This window comes from Balaenoptera musculus, chromosome 8, assembly GCF_009873245.2.
Source record: "Balaenoptera musculus isolate JJ_BM4_2016_0621 chromosome 8, mBalMus1.pri.v3, whole genome shotgun sequence".
NCBI classification, from domain to species: domain Eukaryota; kingdom Metazoa; phylum Chordata; class Mammalia; order Artiodactyla; family Balaenopteridae; genus Balaenoptera; species Balaenoptera musculus.
In genome coordinates this window covers 78,792,323-78,810,653 of record NC_045792.1, presented here as the reverse complement: position 1 = coordinate 78,810,653, position 18,331 = coordinate 78,792,323, and the positions used below count along the sequence as shown (strand labels likewise).

General features: G+C 42.4%; 1 protein-coding gene across 1 annotated transcript in view; it reads left to right on the top strand.

Moving 5' to 3' along the window:
- LGR4 (leucine rich repeat containing G protein-coupled receptor 4) overlaps positions 1-18,331 on the top strand; it is a 97,840-nt gene that overhangs the window by 50,951 nt on the left and 28,558 nt on the right. Inside the window, exon 2 of the mRNA XM_036860345.1 lies at positions 1,331-1,402. Coding sequence (XP_036716240.1) covers positions 1,331-1,402 — 72 coding nt within the window. The remainder of the gene's footprint in view (positions 1-1,330; positions 1,403-18,331) is intronic.

Below are 18,331 nucleotides of genomic sequence, written 5' to 3'. Positions count from 1 at the left end.
TGTTACACCACTTGTTGGTGGCCTCAGGGAGGTTACTTTGCCCCAGTAAGCCTTGGTTTCCCCAATCGTAAAGTGAGATTTGATACGCAGTCTTATCCCATGATCAGTACTCTCAACGTGTTAGCTGCTACTGCTGTTTTTGCAACTGCCATTCTTATTATTCCCAAGCCAAGAAGTTTTCCAAACCTGCCTTGGGAAAGGCTAGTAAGAAGAGATGCAAGTACCATTTCTAAATGTTCGTGAGAGGAAAGATGGGGAGAAGGGACTCACCTACCTTGATACTCAAGGTGTCCTTTAAAGGAAATTTTTACCTGACCAAAGTAGTGAAAAGAACGGTGGTATTGTTGTCGGCTGGTTTTTGTGTGCTTGATGTCTCTGCCACCTCCTTAGACTATTACGTCTAATCCAGTTGTGGGAAAGTCACACGTGTGAATTTTCATGGTGGTTTCTAGAAAGGAGAGACCTCTGGGACTGAGCCAGATAATTTAACAGCAAATAAGAGGCAGAGGCATCTGGGTAAGGCAGGCAACCCAGAGCCTGCGGGGGCTGTCCCTGGTGAGGCTGCCCTCAGCTGCCTTTCACGGTGTCCAGATTAAGTAGAGTGTGGAAGGGGAAAGCCAGTTCAAAAGGCAGCTGCCAGGGAAGAAGGAAATGGTTAATAAAGAATTGTTTTTCAGCTGCTTGAACTAGTGAATTGTCAAGTGATATCGTCGAGGGAGTACCCTCCGTGCTGCTGCCTCTTTAAGGAAAAACTGGAAATGGACCGCATGCCTGTCACATGTGCGCTTGTTTGTGGCCTGCCTCTGTTCATAGGCTAAAAATGAACCCTACTTACAGCTATTACCTGGAGGACGTTTATAGGTTTTGCAGAAAATACGACTGGGGTACAGTTAGGACCTGTTTTTATTATCCCAGACAGTGGCTTAAGAAGCCATCCGTACCTGCAGATCTCTTTTATCAAGTTCTGGGTATTCATTTGTTTATTTTTTATCAGGTACAGCACTTTGAATACCAGAGCAATGAAAAGCCACACCGGCTCACTTACTGTAGGTCTTTGGAGACATTTTTTTCCAAGAATACTTAAAGGGTGAAAACCCAGGATCTGGGTATTTTATAAATGATGGGACGTAATTTATAATACAAGATTTAACTTTTCTGTTTTCTGAGCATTGCATTCTGAAGCTAAATTATGACTATTCCTATGTCTGTCTTCTATGCTCATTTTTCTTGCTTCTTTACAAAATTGCAGCACCTAATTATTTTTCTGTTGACTTAAGTGCTTTAAGTCTAATATCACTTAGTTAACAATCTTCTTAACTTTGTTTTCCAGGGATATCAGCATGAACAACATTACTCACTTACCAGAAGATGCATTTAAGAACTTCCCTTTTCTAGAGGAGCTGTAAGTATTCTTTCGAGAAATGTTTTTTGGTTATTTGTTTGTTTCTCCTGTTCTCTTTGGGAGCTCTTATGACAGAGATAGTCTACCGTTTCTCAGGGGGCACTCAGAGAGCTTGGTTCAGTGGCCTTTGTACAGAGGAAATCATATGTTTTGGGGCAAAACAAATTTGAGTTTTTAAGAAGTATGATTGCTGAAGTTATTTTTGAAAGCCAGAATGAAAAATGCTACTTCCATAGGACTTTTTTGCCGCAATTATTATGACCATGAATGCTGCAGTGACACAGGTTAATTACAGTGTTAGTCCCAAGATAACAAGGCTGCAGTGTAATTACCGTGGTTGCCACAGGACTTGCTGTGTGGATAACAGAACCATGAAGAATAATCCAAAGTATTTCAGGGTCATGATGTGGCAGACAGCCTCTACGTGAATGAGCAGAAAACTTGTCTCCTTGGACATTGGCAGGTGGTCTTGGGGGTTGGGATGAGGGCGTGGAGCATCTTACGGGTCTCTGAGAACACCTTTAACATTAAGGCTGTTTCCGAACTTGGCAGTGGCATCTCACTGCCAATTTAACAGTTTCCAAAATTGGAAATTTAACAGTTTAAAATTTCCAATTTAACAGTTTACATGGGGGAAAATTTCTTTCCACCTGTTACAACCTCCATTTTGTTTTGCTCTCCACACTTATTTGAAGTTCATCATCAAAATAAGCACTTTTAGATTTTATAGGAATTGGGAACGATAGATTTTAAGAATCCAGGTTAAAAAAATAAAAGCAGAGTTGACTCAAGTTAAATGGAAGCTTTTAAAAACGGCTAAGCCAGTGGGTTATGTAATATGCAGAGGCAAGAAGGTGACAGTTTGATGGTAAGAACATCAAAGAGCTATGGCCCTGAAGGGATCTAAATTCATATTACGGATTGTGCCCTACAGCCAGCTGTTGAGTATTAGATCCAAGTCAGTGACTGTCTCCTATCTTAACTCGGCCGCTCCCCGCACATGGGGAACAGGAATCAAATATAAGCCAAGCAGGTTGTGCTCGCGTCTTCTGACAGAGTATTGAAACAGCAGTTAAGGATTTAGTGAAGTTAAGGAGAAGTTTTCCTTCCCACACTGCTTAGTTGAACATAATGTTCCCACAGAAAAAATTAGACAGAGATTATTTGCCACTTCCAAGCTTGTGAACTGGGTCAAGTTACTTAACCTCCCTCTGTTCAGTTTCTTTGTCTTTAAGGTGCAGATAAGACAGAATGAATTAAATAGATGTTAAGTACTTAGGACAGTGCATGAAGCAGAGTGAGTGTTATGTAAATGCTGGCTGGTATTTATTTCACTATTTTAAAAGTGCCTAAAGGGGAAACAAAGCTGCAGCCTATATACCAACTGTTGCCATTGGTACAAGGTTTAAATGTTATGTTTTACTTTATTTTTGCCTTTTTTTTTCTTGAGTGAACATTAATTCTTTTGTAAGACATAGCTCTTCAGTTTTAATTAAACATTTAAATTCAATGAAAAAGCAGTGAACTATGTATTTGAATCCCTCACTTCCCACCCTCCCAATCAAGCTCTAGGATGCTTCACCTATTTCCTTTTATTTCACATACAGTTTTAGACTTTAGGATTAGTCTCCCTTTACAGAAGTAATTATTCAGCGAAAGGCCATTAATGAGCAGTTGTTCAGCCGTTGTATCACCACCAGGAATGTGAGACGCACCAGGTGGGAAATGGAGAAGCCCTCGATGCTCTGGGTGGGCGGTGGTGGGAAATGGAGAAGCCCTCCTTGCTCTGGGTGGGTGGTGTGTGCCGACCAGTTTGTCGATGCCTTTGGTTGCCAGCCAGGGCACTTGGAGGGATTTGGTAGTGGGTGCCTGGATGCAGAGTCCGCCCTGGTTAATCTCTGCTTTGTGAAGTTCGCATCTTGGATTTCTTAAAATCTCAAATGACCGAGCATATGTCAAGCTCATGAATTCTGTCAACCGAGAGTTTTAATTGGAACCAAATTGGATTTGACTGCTAGTTCTTTGTAGGAGGTCATGTTCTCTCTGCATTCTGCTTATGGCAGTGAGGAAGCCCATCAAATCAAGTCTGTACAGCTTCTCCAAATACTGTATGGGATTTCAAAAATGAATTCAGTCGGAGAGTTGATGGTTAATTTTACAGAATTCTTCAGAATAGTCTTTAATATGCTGGGAATACTTAAGGCATTCAAGGGAATTTCTTTTCTATGTTAATAGAATCAGGGTAAGAAGCCCATGTTTTTTCTTTATAAAACACTGCAGTTGAGTTCGACATTCCAAAATGATGCTGCATGAGTACTGTAATATTTCATAAACAGCGTCACCCTTTGTCCAGAAGTCATCTGGAAGTCATTTAAGCGTGATTGTGAAGCTAAAGTGCCCTGAGCAGAAATGAGTGATTTACTGAGGATTTTTTTTTTTTCCCCCATGATAGTTAATAAGGTGTGCTTTACAAGATGTGACTGGTTTGGCCGAATTTTATATGATAATCCAGAATGCTGGGAATATTGGGTGGAATCACTTCCCAACTTAATAAGTGTTTATAGATACTTACACATTCACTTATTCTTTCGACAAACACTGAATCCTGCTCTGTGCCAGGTCCTGTGGTGGGTGCCAGGGATACCGAGACAAGTAAGTATGGTGTTTGTCCTTGGAGCTGACAGTTAGTCTAGAGCTGTGCTGTAGCCACAGGTGGTTATTTAAATCTAGATTTACAAAAATTAAAATTAAATTAAAAACCCAGTTCTTTAGTTGAATTAGCCATCTTTCACGTGCTCAGTAACCACCTGTGGCTAGTGGCTATTGTGATGGACAGTGTGGATATAGAAAGTTTCCATCATTGCAGAAAGTTCAGTTGGATAACATGGGTCCAGAGGGATAGGTGGAACCAACACTTGGTGTGACGTGGTAAAGACTGTCCAACAAGTGAATGCTGGGTCAGCAGAAGCCTGAAATAACCTGTTTACTTGAGACTGGAGGATTTGGGAAAAGCTTTGCAGAATAGCTTCAGCTGAGTCTTGAAGGACACATGGGAATTAGCCAGGTGAAGATGGGTAGTAAGGGCACTCCAGGAAGACCCTTATAGCATGTGCAAAGGCATGGAGGTAGACATTTCAGAAGTGTTAGGACACTTAGGAAGTGTTAGGAAGTTGTTAGTTATTTCAGTTGAAATACAGAGAAATGTGAAATACTGAAAGGTAGAGAACTGTTAGGAGATGTGGCCAGATCATCAGGGGACTTTTTTAAGCTAAGGAGTCTAGGCTTTATCCTGAAGGAGTTGAATTGGGTATGAGGGTGAGCTAGAGGGAGGCGACTAGGATTCTTTGTCCTGAATGACTAGATGCCATTCACTGATGTTTTTTCCCCCTTCTTTCTCTGGGTATCTAAAAACATAGGCTCTGGCCCTGAATTCAATCCATAAAATGTCTAAAATCTTGGGACAGTCTCTTGATTTTCTCACCTCAGTTTCCTACTCTTTAAAATGGGACTCTTCACAGTAGTATTGTAAAGGGAAGAGGGGATTATTTACGTAAAAGTGCTTTGTGACCATGAAGTGCTACACTGACATGAGTAATGTAAATTTCACTAATCCCCTTAAACACTGCAGTCTTTCTTGAAGTATTTGGGGGAGAGGTTGTTTTGCCTGGAGATAGGAATTGGAGTGGGCCGATATAGGTTTCTGTTAGCGACGTGAAAGGAAAGGCAGAGTTTTTGGAAAATATTAATTTGGCATCCACAGGATTGGTTGTCTGATGTGATGCCGCCGCAACTATTTTTGGCTCTCCTTGGGACCTGTCAGGGCATTGGTAGCCATTTAGGGAATGGCTGAAATGTGGAGTTGTGAAATTGATTTAATTAGAAACAGCAGAAGGAATATCCAACTACTTTTCTGTAGGCTCCCACTGAGAAATCCATGGATGTTACTTTGAGCTTAGATGTTGCAACAGCAGTGGAAACCGTTGCCAGCTTTGGCACTTGCACAGTTATTGTTTAATACATACTATAAGACTGGGCTAGTTCTATCCATGTCAAAATGTACTTTGACTTTAGAACTCTTTGCAATGCTAAAGTGAAAATTAGGTCTCTGAGTACTCGTTTTTTTGGTACGTAGGACAATTAATTCTAAGTAGAGGCATTACTTTACAAAAGAGGACTAGTAAGTAATTTGAACAGGGAGATACAGAGTGGGTCAAAACTAAAAATTTGGGGCTTCCCTGGTGGCGCAGCGGTTGAGAATCTGCCTGCCAATGCAGGGAACACGGGTTCGAGCCCTGGTCTGGGAAGATCCCACATGCCACGGAGCAACTAGGCCCGTGAGCCACAATTACTGAGCCTGCGCGTCTGGAGCCTGTGCTCCGCAACAAGGGGGGCCACGATAGTGAGAGGCCCGCGCACCGCGATGAAGAATGGCCCCCGCTCGCCGCAACTAGAGAAAGCCCTCGCACAGAAACGAAGACCCAACACAGCCATAAGTAAAATAAAATAAATAAATAAAAAATTAAAAAAAAAAAAAAAAAAAAAAAACTAAAAATTTTACATACTTTAATTTAGCCAATACTTACATATAAGACTGTATACACACACATACATGCACACAATATTCAATGTGTGTAGATTTTTTTCTGAACCATTTGAAAGTAAGGTGTAATCATAATTTTCCTTTACCGCTAAATAGTGCATTGTTTATTCCAAAAACACAAGGACGTTTGCTTAAATAATTGCAGTACTATTGTCAAACTCAGAAAACTAACATTGATATGTATTATCTGGTCTGTAATTCTTATTCAGATTTGATAGCTGTTCCACTAATATTCTTTATAGCAAAAAAAAAAAAAATTCTGGTTCAGAATACAATTTAGAACCACAAGTTGCACCTGTTTGCTGTCTTGCTAATCCATTTTGAATTTCTAAAACTATGTTTTGTGGTCTCTATTTGAGTTACTGCATATAATTAAAATGGGTCAAGCCTGGCAAAGGGAAATTATTTTAGGGTTCAATAGAAAAAATAATGGCAGCCAACATTTATTGAGAGTTTATTATGTACCAAAAACTTAGTGCATACTATCTGGTTTAATGTTCACAAGACCCCTGTCCCAATGAGGTAGATAGAATTTATCATCACCCTGATTTATAGATGAGGACATGGAAGTTTTAGAGAGGTGAAAAACTCCCTGGGTCATATAGTAAATAGCAGAGCCAGGATCTGAATACATGTCGATCTGATTCAAGTCTTTCCTCTTAATTTCTAAGCTGTGATACTGCCTCAAGAGGCACAGGATTGGAAGGAAGCTTAAGAGGACATCTATTTACTGTCGTCTACAATTCTAAGTATGTCCACAGCTAACGATCAAAGGTGGTTGGCTGCCCAACATTCCCCTTAGTAATAAGTTCATTGAACAAAACACTTGTTAACAGGGAGGTCTTCCTAGAATGAGGTTTTCTGGTCTAGCCACACCATCTTATAGATGAGAATATCAAGGCTCAGCAGTAGATGAGTGACTTGTTCCAAGTGCCACAGTGAGTATGTATCTGAGCCAGAATTAGACCTACCTAGTTCAGTGCCATGTCCACTATATCCTGTCACCTTTCATATCTCTGAGATGCATAAGTAGTCTCAAATAGTCTTACTGGGTTGTTTAGAGTTCTAGAAAATAGCTGACGATTGTTCTCTTCCAGTACTTACAAGGAATTTCCTTTGCTTCCAAACTAACGTTTGACTTGCTTAACATTTACTCCCTTGATGAAGGCTTCTCAGATAAGTTTTATCAAGTGCAATAATTTCCCCCAAAAGGCAAAAGAGTTCCTCAGTTGCTTCAGTGATATTTGACAGTTAAAAATATTACATTCTTTGAAGCATTCTCTTGTCCCACTTTTTAGTGCTCTGATAGGATGACTTGGTAGCGATGATCCCTACACTTGCTGTTGGGAAGTACATAATCATCTCACAGAGGAGTATCAATGCTCTGATTCATACCATTCCCTGTGTGTCATGTGGAGAGCTCTCAGATTAGGTTATAAGGATGAAAAGAGAAATGGAGGGATCTTGTACTAATTGGCCCTACTATGTACCAGATAGGCCCTCCTAGAACAACCATTGTTTTGTTTTAACTCATAAAATTCTGTAAGCTATATTTATTCCCATTTTGCTGATGAGGAAGCTGAGTTTTTCCTCAGAGAGGTTGAGTAACTTTCCCAAGGTCACACAGCATTTTAGTAATGGGCCTGGTAGATGTGGAAAGGATGAGGAAAGACTTATTAGACAATCCATTGATTCACCAAACTTGTGTTAGGTAAAGCACTATGTGCAGTGTTGAATTAAGCTGGGATTCTTGCCTTCGAGAGAGATGAGTGAATGGTGTTGTAGAGTTACAGGAGTTCAAAGCAGAAGGGAAATAACTTCAAGCAAAAAAGATTAAGGAAGGCTTCATCAAAGAGCTGGCATTTCTGGAGAGCCTCGAGGGATAGTAGGAGCTATTCATGAGGAGATGTGGAAAAAGGAGGATGAGCAAAGATATGGCGACAGACTGGGATAGGGAGGAGGAAAGCTGTGGTATTTGGTCTGAGTTTAGGGCTGAATTCCTGAAAGGAAATTATGGGAAAGAAACCTTGAAAGGAGTTCAGGGCCAGGCTGAGGACCTTTCTTGGCAGACTCATGGAGGGGTGTCAAGTTTTGAGTGGCTATGGAAGTTTTTTGAGCTAGGAAATGACTTGATCAGATGTGACCTTCCATTAGTATAATCTCATAGCAGAGGTTAGGATGCTTGGGATTGAGAGAGGGTAGGAGACAGATGAAGATGATAATGGCAATAGTCCAGGTGAGACTTGTGAGACTCTGAACTAGGGTAGATGAGAGGCAGTGAGAGGGAGGAGGGAACTCAGCCAAAGATGTTATGGGAATAGAAGCAAGAGGACATCTCAGCTGGGATGACAGGGGGTGTCATTGATAACACTTCATTTTTAGATTACCAGGAGTCTGGTGGTGCTTTGACAAAATGAAAGACCATGCAGAAAGAGAAACTGTTTCAGAAGAGAAGACAGCATATGCAGTTTTTGAACATACATCTTGAATTTAGGTGAGAGGTGGGTAGGGGTGTCTGGAAATACAGGTGTGGAGTTGAGACTAGAGATTTATGGGTGTGGATTATAGAATGGAGTTTCATGGGTATAGATTTTAGAGTCTTTTATTTTGAGGGGATTACTGGAAACATTAGGTTGAAAGAGCTTGCCAAGGGAGAGAGGGTAGAAGGAAAAGGAAGGAGGCCAAAGACAACTTGTTGGGAAACACTTGAATCAGGGTGTGGGAAGAAGACCGAGTGCCAGAGGAGCAGGAGAACTAGGGCAGAACTGTGCCCGGGGAGCTGCAGGAGGGGAGGTTTTTCACAAGAAATGAAGGCTCAACATTGACATGCTAGAGAAAGGTGCCCACAGCCAGATTATGAGAAAAGGCCTTGAATTTAAGTTGTGTTTTTTTTAAGAGTCATTTCTACTGAGGGTTGTGAGAGTAACTTTGGGATAAAGAAGTTCATCATGAAGCAGGCATTTGGGGTCTGCTAGTAGGTAGTTTCTGGTTTGGGGAGAGAAGATAAAGTTTGGAATATGTCCAGTATCTGACAGGAGTCCACAGGGTGTAAGAGACAAAAACCCAGCTGAGGCATAGAAGATTTATTGTTTCATGTAGATCTAGGAAGTCTAGAGGTGGAATTGGCTTCAGATTGTCCTGGATCTCGAGGTTTCACAGTTGAGAGAGTTTTCTCATGCTTTCCATTTCTCAGCTTCAGTTGTCTCTACTTTTGTGTTTTGGCTTTGTTCTTTGTTCTATAGTGGGAGAAATAACCTTCAGCAGCCCTTACATACATCTTTGCATCTTGAGATCCAAGATGAATATCTAAAGTCTTCCTTGCTGCTTTCAGCAGAAAAGTCCTAGGAGAACTTTCGTTGGCCAGGCTGGCTTCATGTGCCTATCCTTGAACCAGTCACTCTCTTCTGTTTGGGTTGGTATGGCCCATCCTGGGTCCTGGGCTCATCCTCACTAGGACCACCTGGAATAGAGAAGAAGTCCCCCAAAGAAAGCAGAAGGGGGAAGGAAGGCACGCCTGAGAGAAAGAAACCATAGTTATCACGGCTCACTGGAACCTAGTGAGTAGACAACTGTAGGAAATGTTTGTTTACTTGGGTCAACCTGAAATGAACAAAGGATCACTGAAGAATAGGAAGGTTAAAGCCTAGATAATATAAATTTACAGTGGAACCAACAGGCTCTGTAACTTTGTCCTATAGTGCTTAGCAGCTTAGAAGTAGAGGCAGTGAAACATGTGATATACTCAGAATTGGGGTTTGATAAGTTAGTGTTTCATAAGCAACTAGGGGAAATCAAGCAGGAGAATCAGCAGTTCGTTGTTAAAGTGTTTCAGGTGGGATTCAGAAAGTGTAGAGAGGCTAATGAAACCACAGTTTGCTGGCTCATTTACCTAGTTTAATCAAAGCTAATTATTTGTTCTTTGACTAAAAGTAGTACTGACTACAAGTAAGTGAAAATGTCTTTAATATTCTACTGGCATGATTGAATTTTCCAGTAAGGAAATAGGCTAAGTCATTTCTTTCATGTATTGTCCACTCTTAGTCAAGTCATGCTTATTTAACACAATTGTTTTATGCTTTAGTAGAATTTTAACTCAGAATTTGTTCATCATTTTCCCCTGCTGGACTTTATGTATACGTCAAAGATTACGTTAGAGCTGCTAGAAATATTTGTATCATTGATGCACTTGCCTTTGTAAGGAAATGATCCTAAAATTAATGGATACTCAATTTTTAAAGTCTGGATGCATAGAAAGATAAGGAGAAGGGAGGAAAAGTAATCACCTATTATCTTGCACTGAGCAATACCCACGGTTAATATTTTGTTGTTTATACTTCCCGACTTTTCTCTTAGTATATGTATGTAATTTCTTTTCTCAGCATGATTGGTTAAGACCAATCAGAATTTACTCATGGAGCTAAGTCATATTTGAATAAACCCAGGCTCTGCCACGAAGTCTTGAGTGGGTATGTGGTAGGCAACCAACAGTATGTACCATAGTTCCTCTCTATCCAATTCACAGCTTACCCATTTTATTCAGTCTATTTTGAGCCCTTTCTGCCATAAGAAGCCTTCCCTGGTCCTTATCCAAATTCCTCTTGCACTTTCTCTGCCCCTCACCATTTAATGCTGGATTGAGTGCCTTGTTATTTTGTGCTCTAAGCGTGTCAGTATGCACCTGTCTATTCAACTCCATGGACTTTCCTCTAAGAGCAGCACTTATTGTCACACACCTCCTGCATGACCTTTGGTGACAGTGACCACATTTTTGAATTTGAAATTGAGGGAAGGGTTAAGACAAAGGATCTCTTCTTATTTTGAGTTTATTATCAGCCTATATAAAAACTAAATTCCATTGACGTCTTATGTTTAATGAATTATCCTTATTTAAAAGAAAAGAAATGAGAAATGTCTTGGGAAAACTCAGTACTTAACTTTGCCATACCTATGGTGTTTGGCTTGTAGTAGAAGGTCAATATTTGTTGGTTGATGTTAGCTGTAATTTTTTTTTTTTAAGCTGTAACATGTTTCCTCATATGGCTAGATATTACATGTGTTTAGTGCCAGAAGATAAATGACTAGGTTGTCAGGATAAACTTTGCTCAGGAAATGTAACTATTGCCGGGGTTTTTATTGATTTACCTATAAAATAAAGTCTTCTATGGGTTACTTACTCTAAGAGGAAGTGAGAGACACAAAAGGGCAGTCGGGTGCCGGTGGAACTTAAGTTTCTTGAATTGAATAAAGCTCTTTTAGTATGTGGAAGAGTTCTAGATGGCCTGTAGACTGAGTTTTAGCAAGGACAAGCTTATTTTTTGTTAAGCATTACTACTTTCATTTTTGTGCATTTAGACAGAACTATGTAATATGATATATATATGAAATAATTTTCCCCTCTCTGCAAAGGAAGACTACATTAAAAAACCTTGGGAATAATAAGGGTTCTTAATACATGCATGTTCAAAAAATATATTTAATTTTTACATATTCTTCCATGAAAGTTATATGAAAGTATAAAACTCTTCTCTGGTATGTGAAGAAACAGGGTAAAACATTGTTAGTTGATTCAGGACTCTCTGCTCTACTGTGGCGGATGAAGTTTATTTAACCTTGGTGGGAAGAATGTCCAAGGAGACCTGTTAAGGATGCTAGTCAGTGGTTGGCCCTCGGCATTACCAAGAAAAGAGCCACGTCCTTTGGTCCTTTGGAAGTCAGTCACAAAACAACATGGTTTTGTTTCTAGAGTTTCCATTATTTTGTTTTGATCACCTTATTTTATTTCTAAGATTTACATTCTTTAGCTATGCTGTAGGATCTTAGACAAGGCACAGAGGAAACAGAGGCTCACTTTCCTCATCTGTTTAAAAAAAAAATAACAGGAGCAGGCCCACTGCAACATGGTGGGGTAATGACAATGAAAACTGTTACACAAATGTTAGTTTTTGTTAAGATGTACTGATACCAAATATCCCTAAATGGGAACAGTACACTTCCTGAGTTGTCAATTTTTCACAGGAGCCAGCAGAGTTCTGAGCCCATAGTAGGGCCTTAAGATATAAATAAATAGATGATTAAGGACTTATTAGAGGTACACATTATCAGTTTTTTTAAATTTTACTTTTAAAACTGTTGCAAACATTTTGGGTCCTGCTGATGTCAAATTATATTTCATAGGAGAGCGTCGCTCACCTCCTGTTGGACGCTTTCCCGTGCGTGGCCTTCCTGGCCCAGTTCAGTTTTGAACTGGACGCGCCATCTCTGAAGGCAGAGTCAGGGCTCGTGGTTGCATCTGTGGAACTTGGCCCAGAGCGTGGCACCGTGCTGGTGCACCCACTTGAGAGAATTTAATGGCACCTCAGGAGGGGCAGCCCGGATGTGTGTGGGTCCCATCTGGGAGAGGTCGTATGCATGGCGTTGAATGAGGATCTCTTGGGGGTGGGGACACGTAGGTGTGGAAAGAAATGGTGAGGGAGGCGAGAAGCCGTGGCCAAGGGGTAGATAAACGGGGCCCAGAAGGGAAGGGTGGTGCTCACTGTCGTTCTTCTGGCAGGACTTGCCACAAGGCCAGGCCATCCGGTAACCACCTCTGCAGAGTGGCGGTGGGCATGTGAGCGGCTGGGAGGCTGTGGCTCTGTCACCTATGGTCCAGGTCCTCTCCACCAGGGGACGGAGAAATTGCCACAAGCAAATCTCTCTATTGTTTGCCTGCAGCGCGTGCTGGGGCCTGGGCCTTCCTGCTGCAGTTGCTTTGCCTCCCTCTGCTGGCTCCTCCCCCTGGCTCCTCACAACAGCTGCTGGAAGCTTCTGACCCCTCCTCCGCCCTCCCCCTAGCCAGCCCATGTGTCTAGTCAGTGTGGATAGTATAGTCCTTACCCCACTGTTTCTTGGCTGGAATTCCAGCCAAATGGCTACGGGGACATTTCTGTCATAGACCAGAAGAAACCTAGATCCAGGCACTTCTCAGAGACATGACACCAATTGGCATACTGTCTGTTTCACACGCGCCTCTCTTGTTGCTTTAAATTGCTTCCCAAGTGAAGAAATCCCAGTCTATTCAGCGCATCTCACGAATGTAGGAACCCTCTGGCACAGGTGACCATGGACCAGTGTCCATTTAACCAGCGCTGTTCCTGCTTTCCTTCTTCTGGGAGGGATGGCAGATAGAAAATATCATGTAGCATATGCATTAAGAATTGAGGATATAATTGAAAACTCTAGCCTCCCCTAGAAGGAGCCCCTAATGTGAATCCATGGTCCTTATGAATAAAAATGCACACAAAACAGACTCATAAAGACATTATACGCTGAGACACTTGTATCTTGTTTCCTGGAACAGTTCCAAATCCGAAGGGAGCGTGGAAGGCTAATGGATCAGTTTCCCTCTCCTCCACCCTTTCTCTGTCTCTACCCTCTCCATCTCTGCTTCTGGGACTGTTTTAACAAGCAGAATAAATAGGAGTTGCCTTGAGATAGACTGTGTCCCCATTTGAAGTCCTGCTAGACTTGTTTTAATTCTGTGTGATTGTGTGCACGACCAAGCGTGTGTTGAGATAACACTGTTGACCGGGAGATGGTGTTCTCATGTTCAAGGTCCATCCCACTTCCTTAAGAAAATATACTACCAGAACAGGTTAAGAAAGAAAATTGTTGCCATAGCACTTTCAAATCAAGCCCAAGTAGTTCTGTCCCGTTAGGAGAGCATAGGGGAGTGGGGGAGTAGCAATGAAACAAGAGGAGAAAACATGCAGAAAAGCGAAGTCAGCTTTCCCCACACCTTAAATAGCAGTGTTACCTTTTTTGAATCCAGAGTCTTATACTGGGGTTTAGTTGAGGCATTACAGCAAATACTGAGTGTCTGTTTCATCGAAGGTCCCACACAAGAGGGTCCAAAATGAATACGACCTAGTCACTGCCCATAAGGCACCTATAATACAGTTGAAGGAGTTGCAACAAGTTCATAGTAACCAGAGGCAAAATAAGATGCACCCGACGAGAGAGCTGCATCTGATATAACCTGTGGAATCCAAGAAAGGGTATATCATAATAGTTCCACATTGTTGGTAGCATGCAGTTTGCAATGATGATGAATAAGGTTTCAGCTGGCAGAGACTGGAGTGGAGGTATTGCAGACAAAGGCAGTGCCATGAGTGAGCAAAGAGTCCAAGGTGGGAAAGCAGGGTGTCCTAAAACGTAGGGCACAAGGAACATTCGGGAATAAGGTGAAAAGGGAAGAGAGGATCATACTGAAGGTCTAGCTAATTCAGTGGGGAAAAAAATGCCTTTGGGAAAATGCTCAGAGTTGTGCTTTTTAAGATTTAGATCTCACAGTGTTATAATGAAGTGGTTTGAGGCAGGAGTCTTGTGGAGGTTCATGGCAATAATCCAGGAAGAAGAAAATGAGGGCCTAGACTCAGGTGGCAGGAGGAAGAGTAAAAGAGTGGATGGATGGAGACTTTGCACGAGGCTCCCTATGGGCTTTGGAGACTGAAGAGCTACGGGACACAGAGGGGTAGGCAGTGATGCCTGGGACCGCCCACCTTTAGCAGGCAGAAGATGGTACCACTTTTCACTCTTCTGTTCTCACCCTAATGAGTTTTTTCTTTAGGGCTTCACAGTCATTGGAAGAATAGTAAAAGATATAAATATCATTATTTACCACATTAAAAAAGTTTTCTGGAGCCAGCCAGTAGGTCCTCATGAAGTGAGACGCTGAGAAAACTGTTGGGTGTAGCGCAGACAAATGCAGGCCTAGAAGGGGAAGGAGCTGCCCTTCGCTAGTAGAGGGCCATGGGTGACAAATTCTTCCTCGGGATCAGCCGTCTCTTTTTCTTTGGGAGTTGCTAAAAAAGCACAGTGGAGACTGCTCTGTACCCTAAATAGAGTCAGAGTGAATTTAGGGCATGCCACCCGCCACCCTTAGCCACCCAGGGATCCCATCTTCCCCCGTTTCCCGCTGGTCACCTTTGACTGTGGGGAAATTCCTCCATAATTGCAGTTCTGAGCTCCTAATGCCGTAGTCCCTGCTGTGAGCACTGATCTGCTGGGTGAGAGCTGTTGCTCCTCAAACCAGGCTATTAACTTGCCCAGGTCCCCTTTGTTTCACCTTCTGGGAATTATTTCCCAGCCTCTTGGTGACACACCAGAGGCATCGAGTTGCCGAAGGACGCGGATAAGCGCTGGAGCCAGTCAGGCGAGAACTGGAAAGCTGGCGCTCCTCCGCTTACCTGCTGTGTGACTTCTGCCAAATCACCTAACCTCTCAGGGACTCAGGAGTGAGGCCACTGTCAGGAGATGATTAAAAGGAAAGAATGTAAACCACCTAGCTCAGTGCCTGCAACTGCTCTGGGCACATGACATGGTAGGGTTTTTTCTCCCAGAGATTTTGGGACTTTGTCCCTAACCCTGTTCTTTATTCACTTTGCTCTCTCCTGGATCTGAGTTTTTGGACATGAAGCATCCCCAGGGTCTACTATAAGAAGTACTGGCTCATAACATCAGCAAAATATAAAGAGGCTTGGGAGGGTGCAATTGCTGAAGCTGCAGAGGCTGCCGTGTTTATTATTCATTAACCCAGGAGCTAGGTAAACATGGGTAGATTCCTGAAGGCTCCACCTGATCTGTTTACTCTCCTAAGGAACGAAGTAATCAGAGTGGTGTGAGCCCCCCCTTGCTCAGCATTATCACCGCCCCCCGCCCGCATCCTAGCAGTGTTGGCTTCTCCAGAGAGCAAGCCTGGGTTTCAGGATAAGTCACGTGCACAGCTCATTTGGTCATTTCTCTGAACTGGAAGTAGTGTAGAAAGAAAGGATGCTTTTGGAAGTTAGGCTCCTTTAGCTTTCCCAGGCTTATAAAGAGGCAGCTCATTGGGACAAGGAAGTAAATGTTTTGGCTAATGTGGCTCAGCACTGTTTTCTGTTGACAAGTAAAGGTAATCAGGTGTTCTGTGCTTTGCCACTTCCTTTGTCACCTTGTAAAATCCTCTTTTCATGAGCCCTAGTACAATAGACTGAACTCCTCAAGGAAAGCCCATAGATAGGGGGACATTCAAAAGTAAGAGACGAAAGCACAAGAATCCTGTGACAGCCTTGGTCTGTTTACACTGTTCATTTTTTGGTGGACTTGAGCTTCTTAAGGCTGGTCTTGCAGATAACAGAGTCACGTGACTACTTGCTGCCCTGGGGGGAAGGAGGCTATTGTCCCTTCTAGTCCTAATGGTCCAATTTGATCTTATAAAATGTGACCTTTTACACACTGCATTACAGCTAGGAGCATTATCAGTTGAATGTAATTAGTGAGTCTGGGGTGTAGAAAGCCCCTCGAGAGGGCTTGTACTAAGCCTGCCCTAAGGTAGACTATAGGATGCTATCTGTCTTCAAGGAGGAAATGCTGAGAATGCAATTTCTGACTAATGGGTTGACACACTGGTAGGTGGTGACAGAATTGTGGGATGCATGCTCTGTTCTTGGAAGCTTTTGTACTTGGCCTATAAAACTAATGTGCTAGAAACAGCCAGTAGAAGGTAGCCTGTTTAGTTATGCCTTCCAAGAATTCACACATAAGGCATGTTGGTAAGAACTGACATTTTCTAGGGAAGTCACACTGGAGTCGGGGATTTAAGGGGTGAAGATGAGGTTGTGAGGTGAAGCATTTAAGGACATAGTGGTCAAGCTGGCTAGTCTAGAGCCCAGAGGATTTCCTGAGGAGGAATAGTTTTAAATAGAAGTGTTGAAAAGTCTTAACACCATCTTCTGCGGTCCCTCGTTTTACATATGGTGGACCCCATGAGGTGAAAGGCCATGAGGCTGATGGTGCAGAGTAAGCTGTTGTGAGCCTGGGTTGAGGGATGCCCTTGAAGGGCATGCAGTTTAGAGCTTAGGTGCTAGGGTGCCTTGTGAGAAACAAAGTCGTGCACGGTGAGAGGGCTTTCTAGGGAGAATTTAGTTTAGGGGCATGAACCCTGTGTTAAACCTGTAGTGTTGCCTGAGAATCCAGCATGGTTGTCCTTGCAATTGAAGAAATAATTCTACACACTCACTCTTGGTTTCTGAGTCCTCTTTCACTTTCCCATTCCCTGCAACACACACACACACACACACACACACACACACACACACATCTTCAGTACACATTTCTGTGTTTTATTTAATGCTTAGTTAGTAAGGATCAAGTATTATCCTTTCCAGGGCTATTTGCATTTTAACTGGGACAAAAACTTCAAGAGAAAATAATGCGTCTAAAAAATAGAGTTTCAGATCTCTGTGACTTCAAGTTTTAGGAAGGGTAAAGGAGCCCTCCTTATGTCCCTAAAATCAGGGTGTCTAAGAAGAACAGATTGAAGTGGGGGGACTTGAAGTCTAAGGAAAGGATGTCCTCTGCCTGGAGCTGAATAGGTGCTCATATTTGTTAATCAGTGAATGAAACTTTTTAGTGAATGAATGAATTGCCGAATAAGGCTCAGGAGGGCAGGGTGCTTACAGAAAGAAGAGAAAGGGCAATGGAAATTAGACCCATTCGAGGAGGATTTAATATGACTTGATGACTATGATCCTAAGACCTGATGGGGAGAAAGCATTTTTTAAAAAAATCACGCATACAGAATCTCATTGCTTGGGAGAGTTCCCCTGATGGAACCAGGAAGCTGGAACAGTCCTGTGTTTAATCATCGGGGCATGCAACTATCATTTTTAAGTCAATACAATTGACCCTTGAATAACATGGGGGTTAATCCACTGATAATGTATCATCACCCCCACTCCCACCCCTTATCCAAGGTTCTTCCACATCCACGGATTCCGCCAGCCTCGGACTGTGTGGTACAGTATTTACTATTGGAAAAGATCTGCGTGGATGTGAACCCATGCCGCTCAAACCCGCTGTTATTCAAGGGTCAACTGTACTTGAAAACCTGCCTCCCGTTCACCTGTTTACAAGTCACTCATACGAGTTGCTGCCCTGCTTCCTGCTTCTTCTCCCTAAAGTTCTCTGTCCAACTTTTCCTCCCATGTCTGAGTGTTTGGGAAAATGGGAGAAAACGTGGGGCTCAGGATGAATTGCGTGCTCCTCTCTTACAAAAGGACCCAAGGACTTCTTATCCTTTTCTTACTCCACTCTTACTCGCACTTAAATTTGTCACTTTGAAATGTCTTTAGGAAAACATTTATCTTTTAAAAAAAAACATGCCTTTGTTTGGAAAGTCATGCTTATAGTGACTTTCACTTTTTGCCTCTCTTTTGCACGGAATATGCTGCCCTTGGTTATGGAGAGATAACAGGCTCTCCTTGTCTCCCGAAGGCATTCATTCCTCCTTGACAGACTGGTGTGCTCTGATC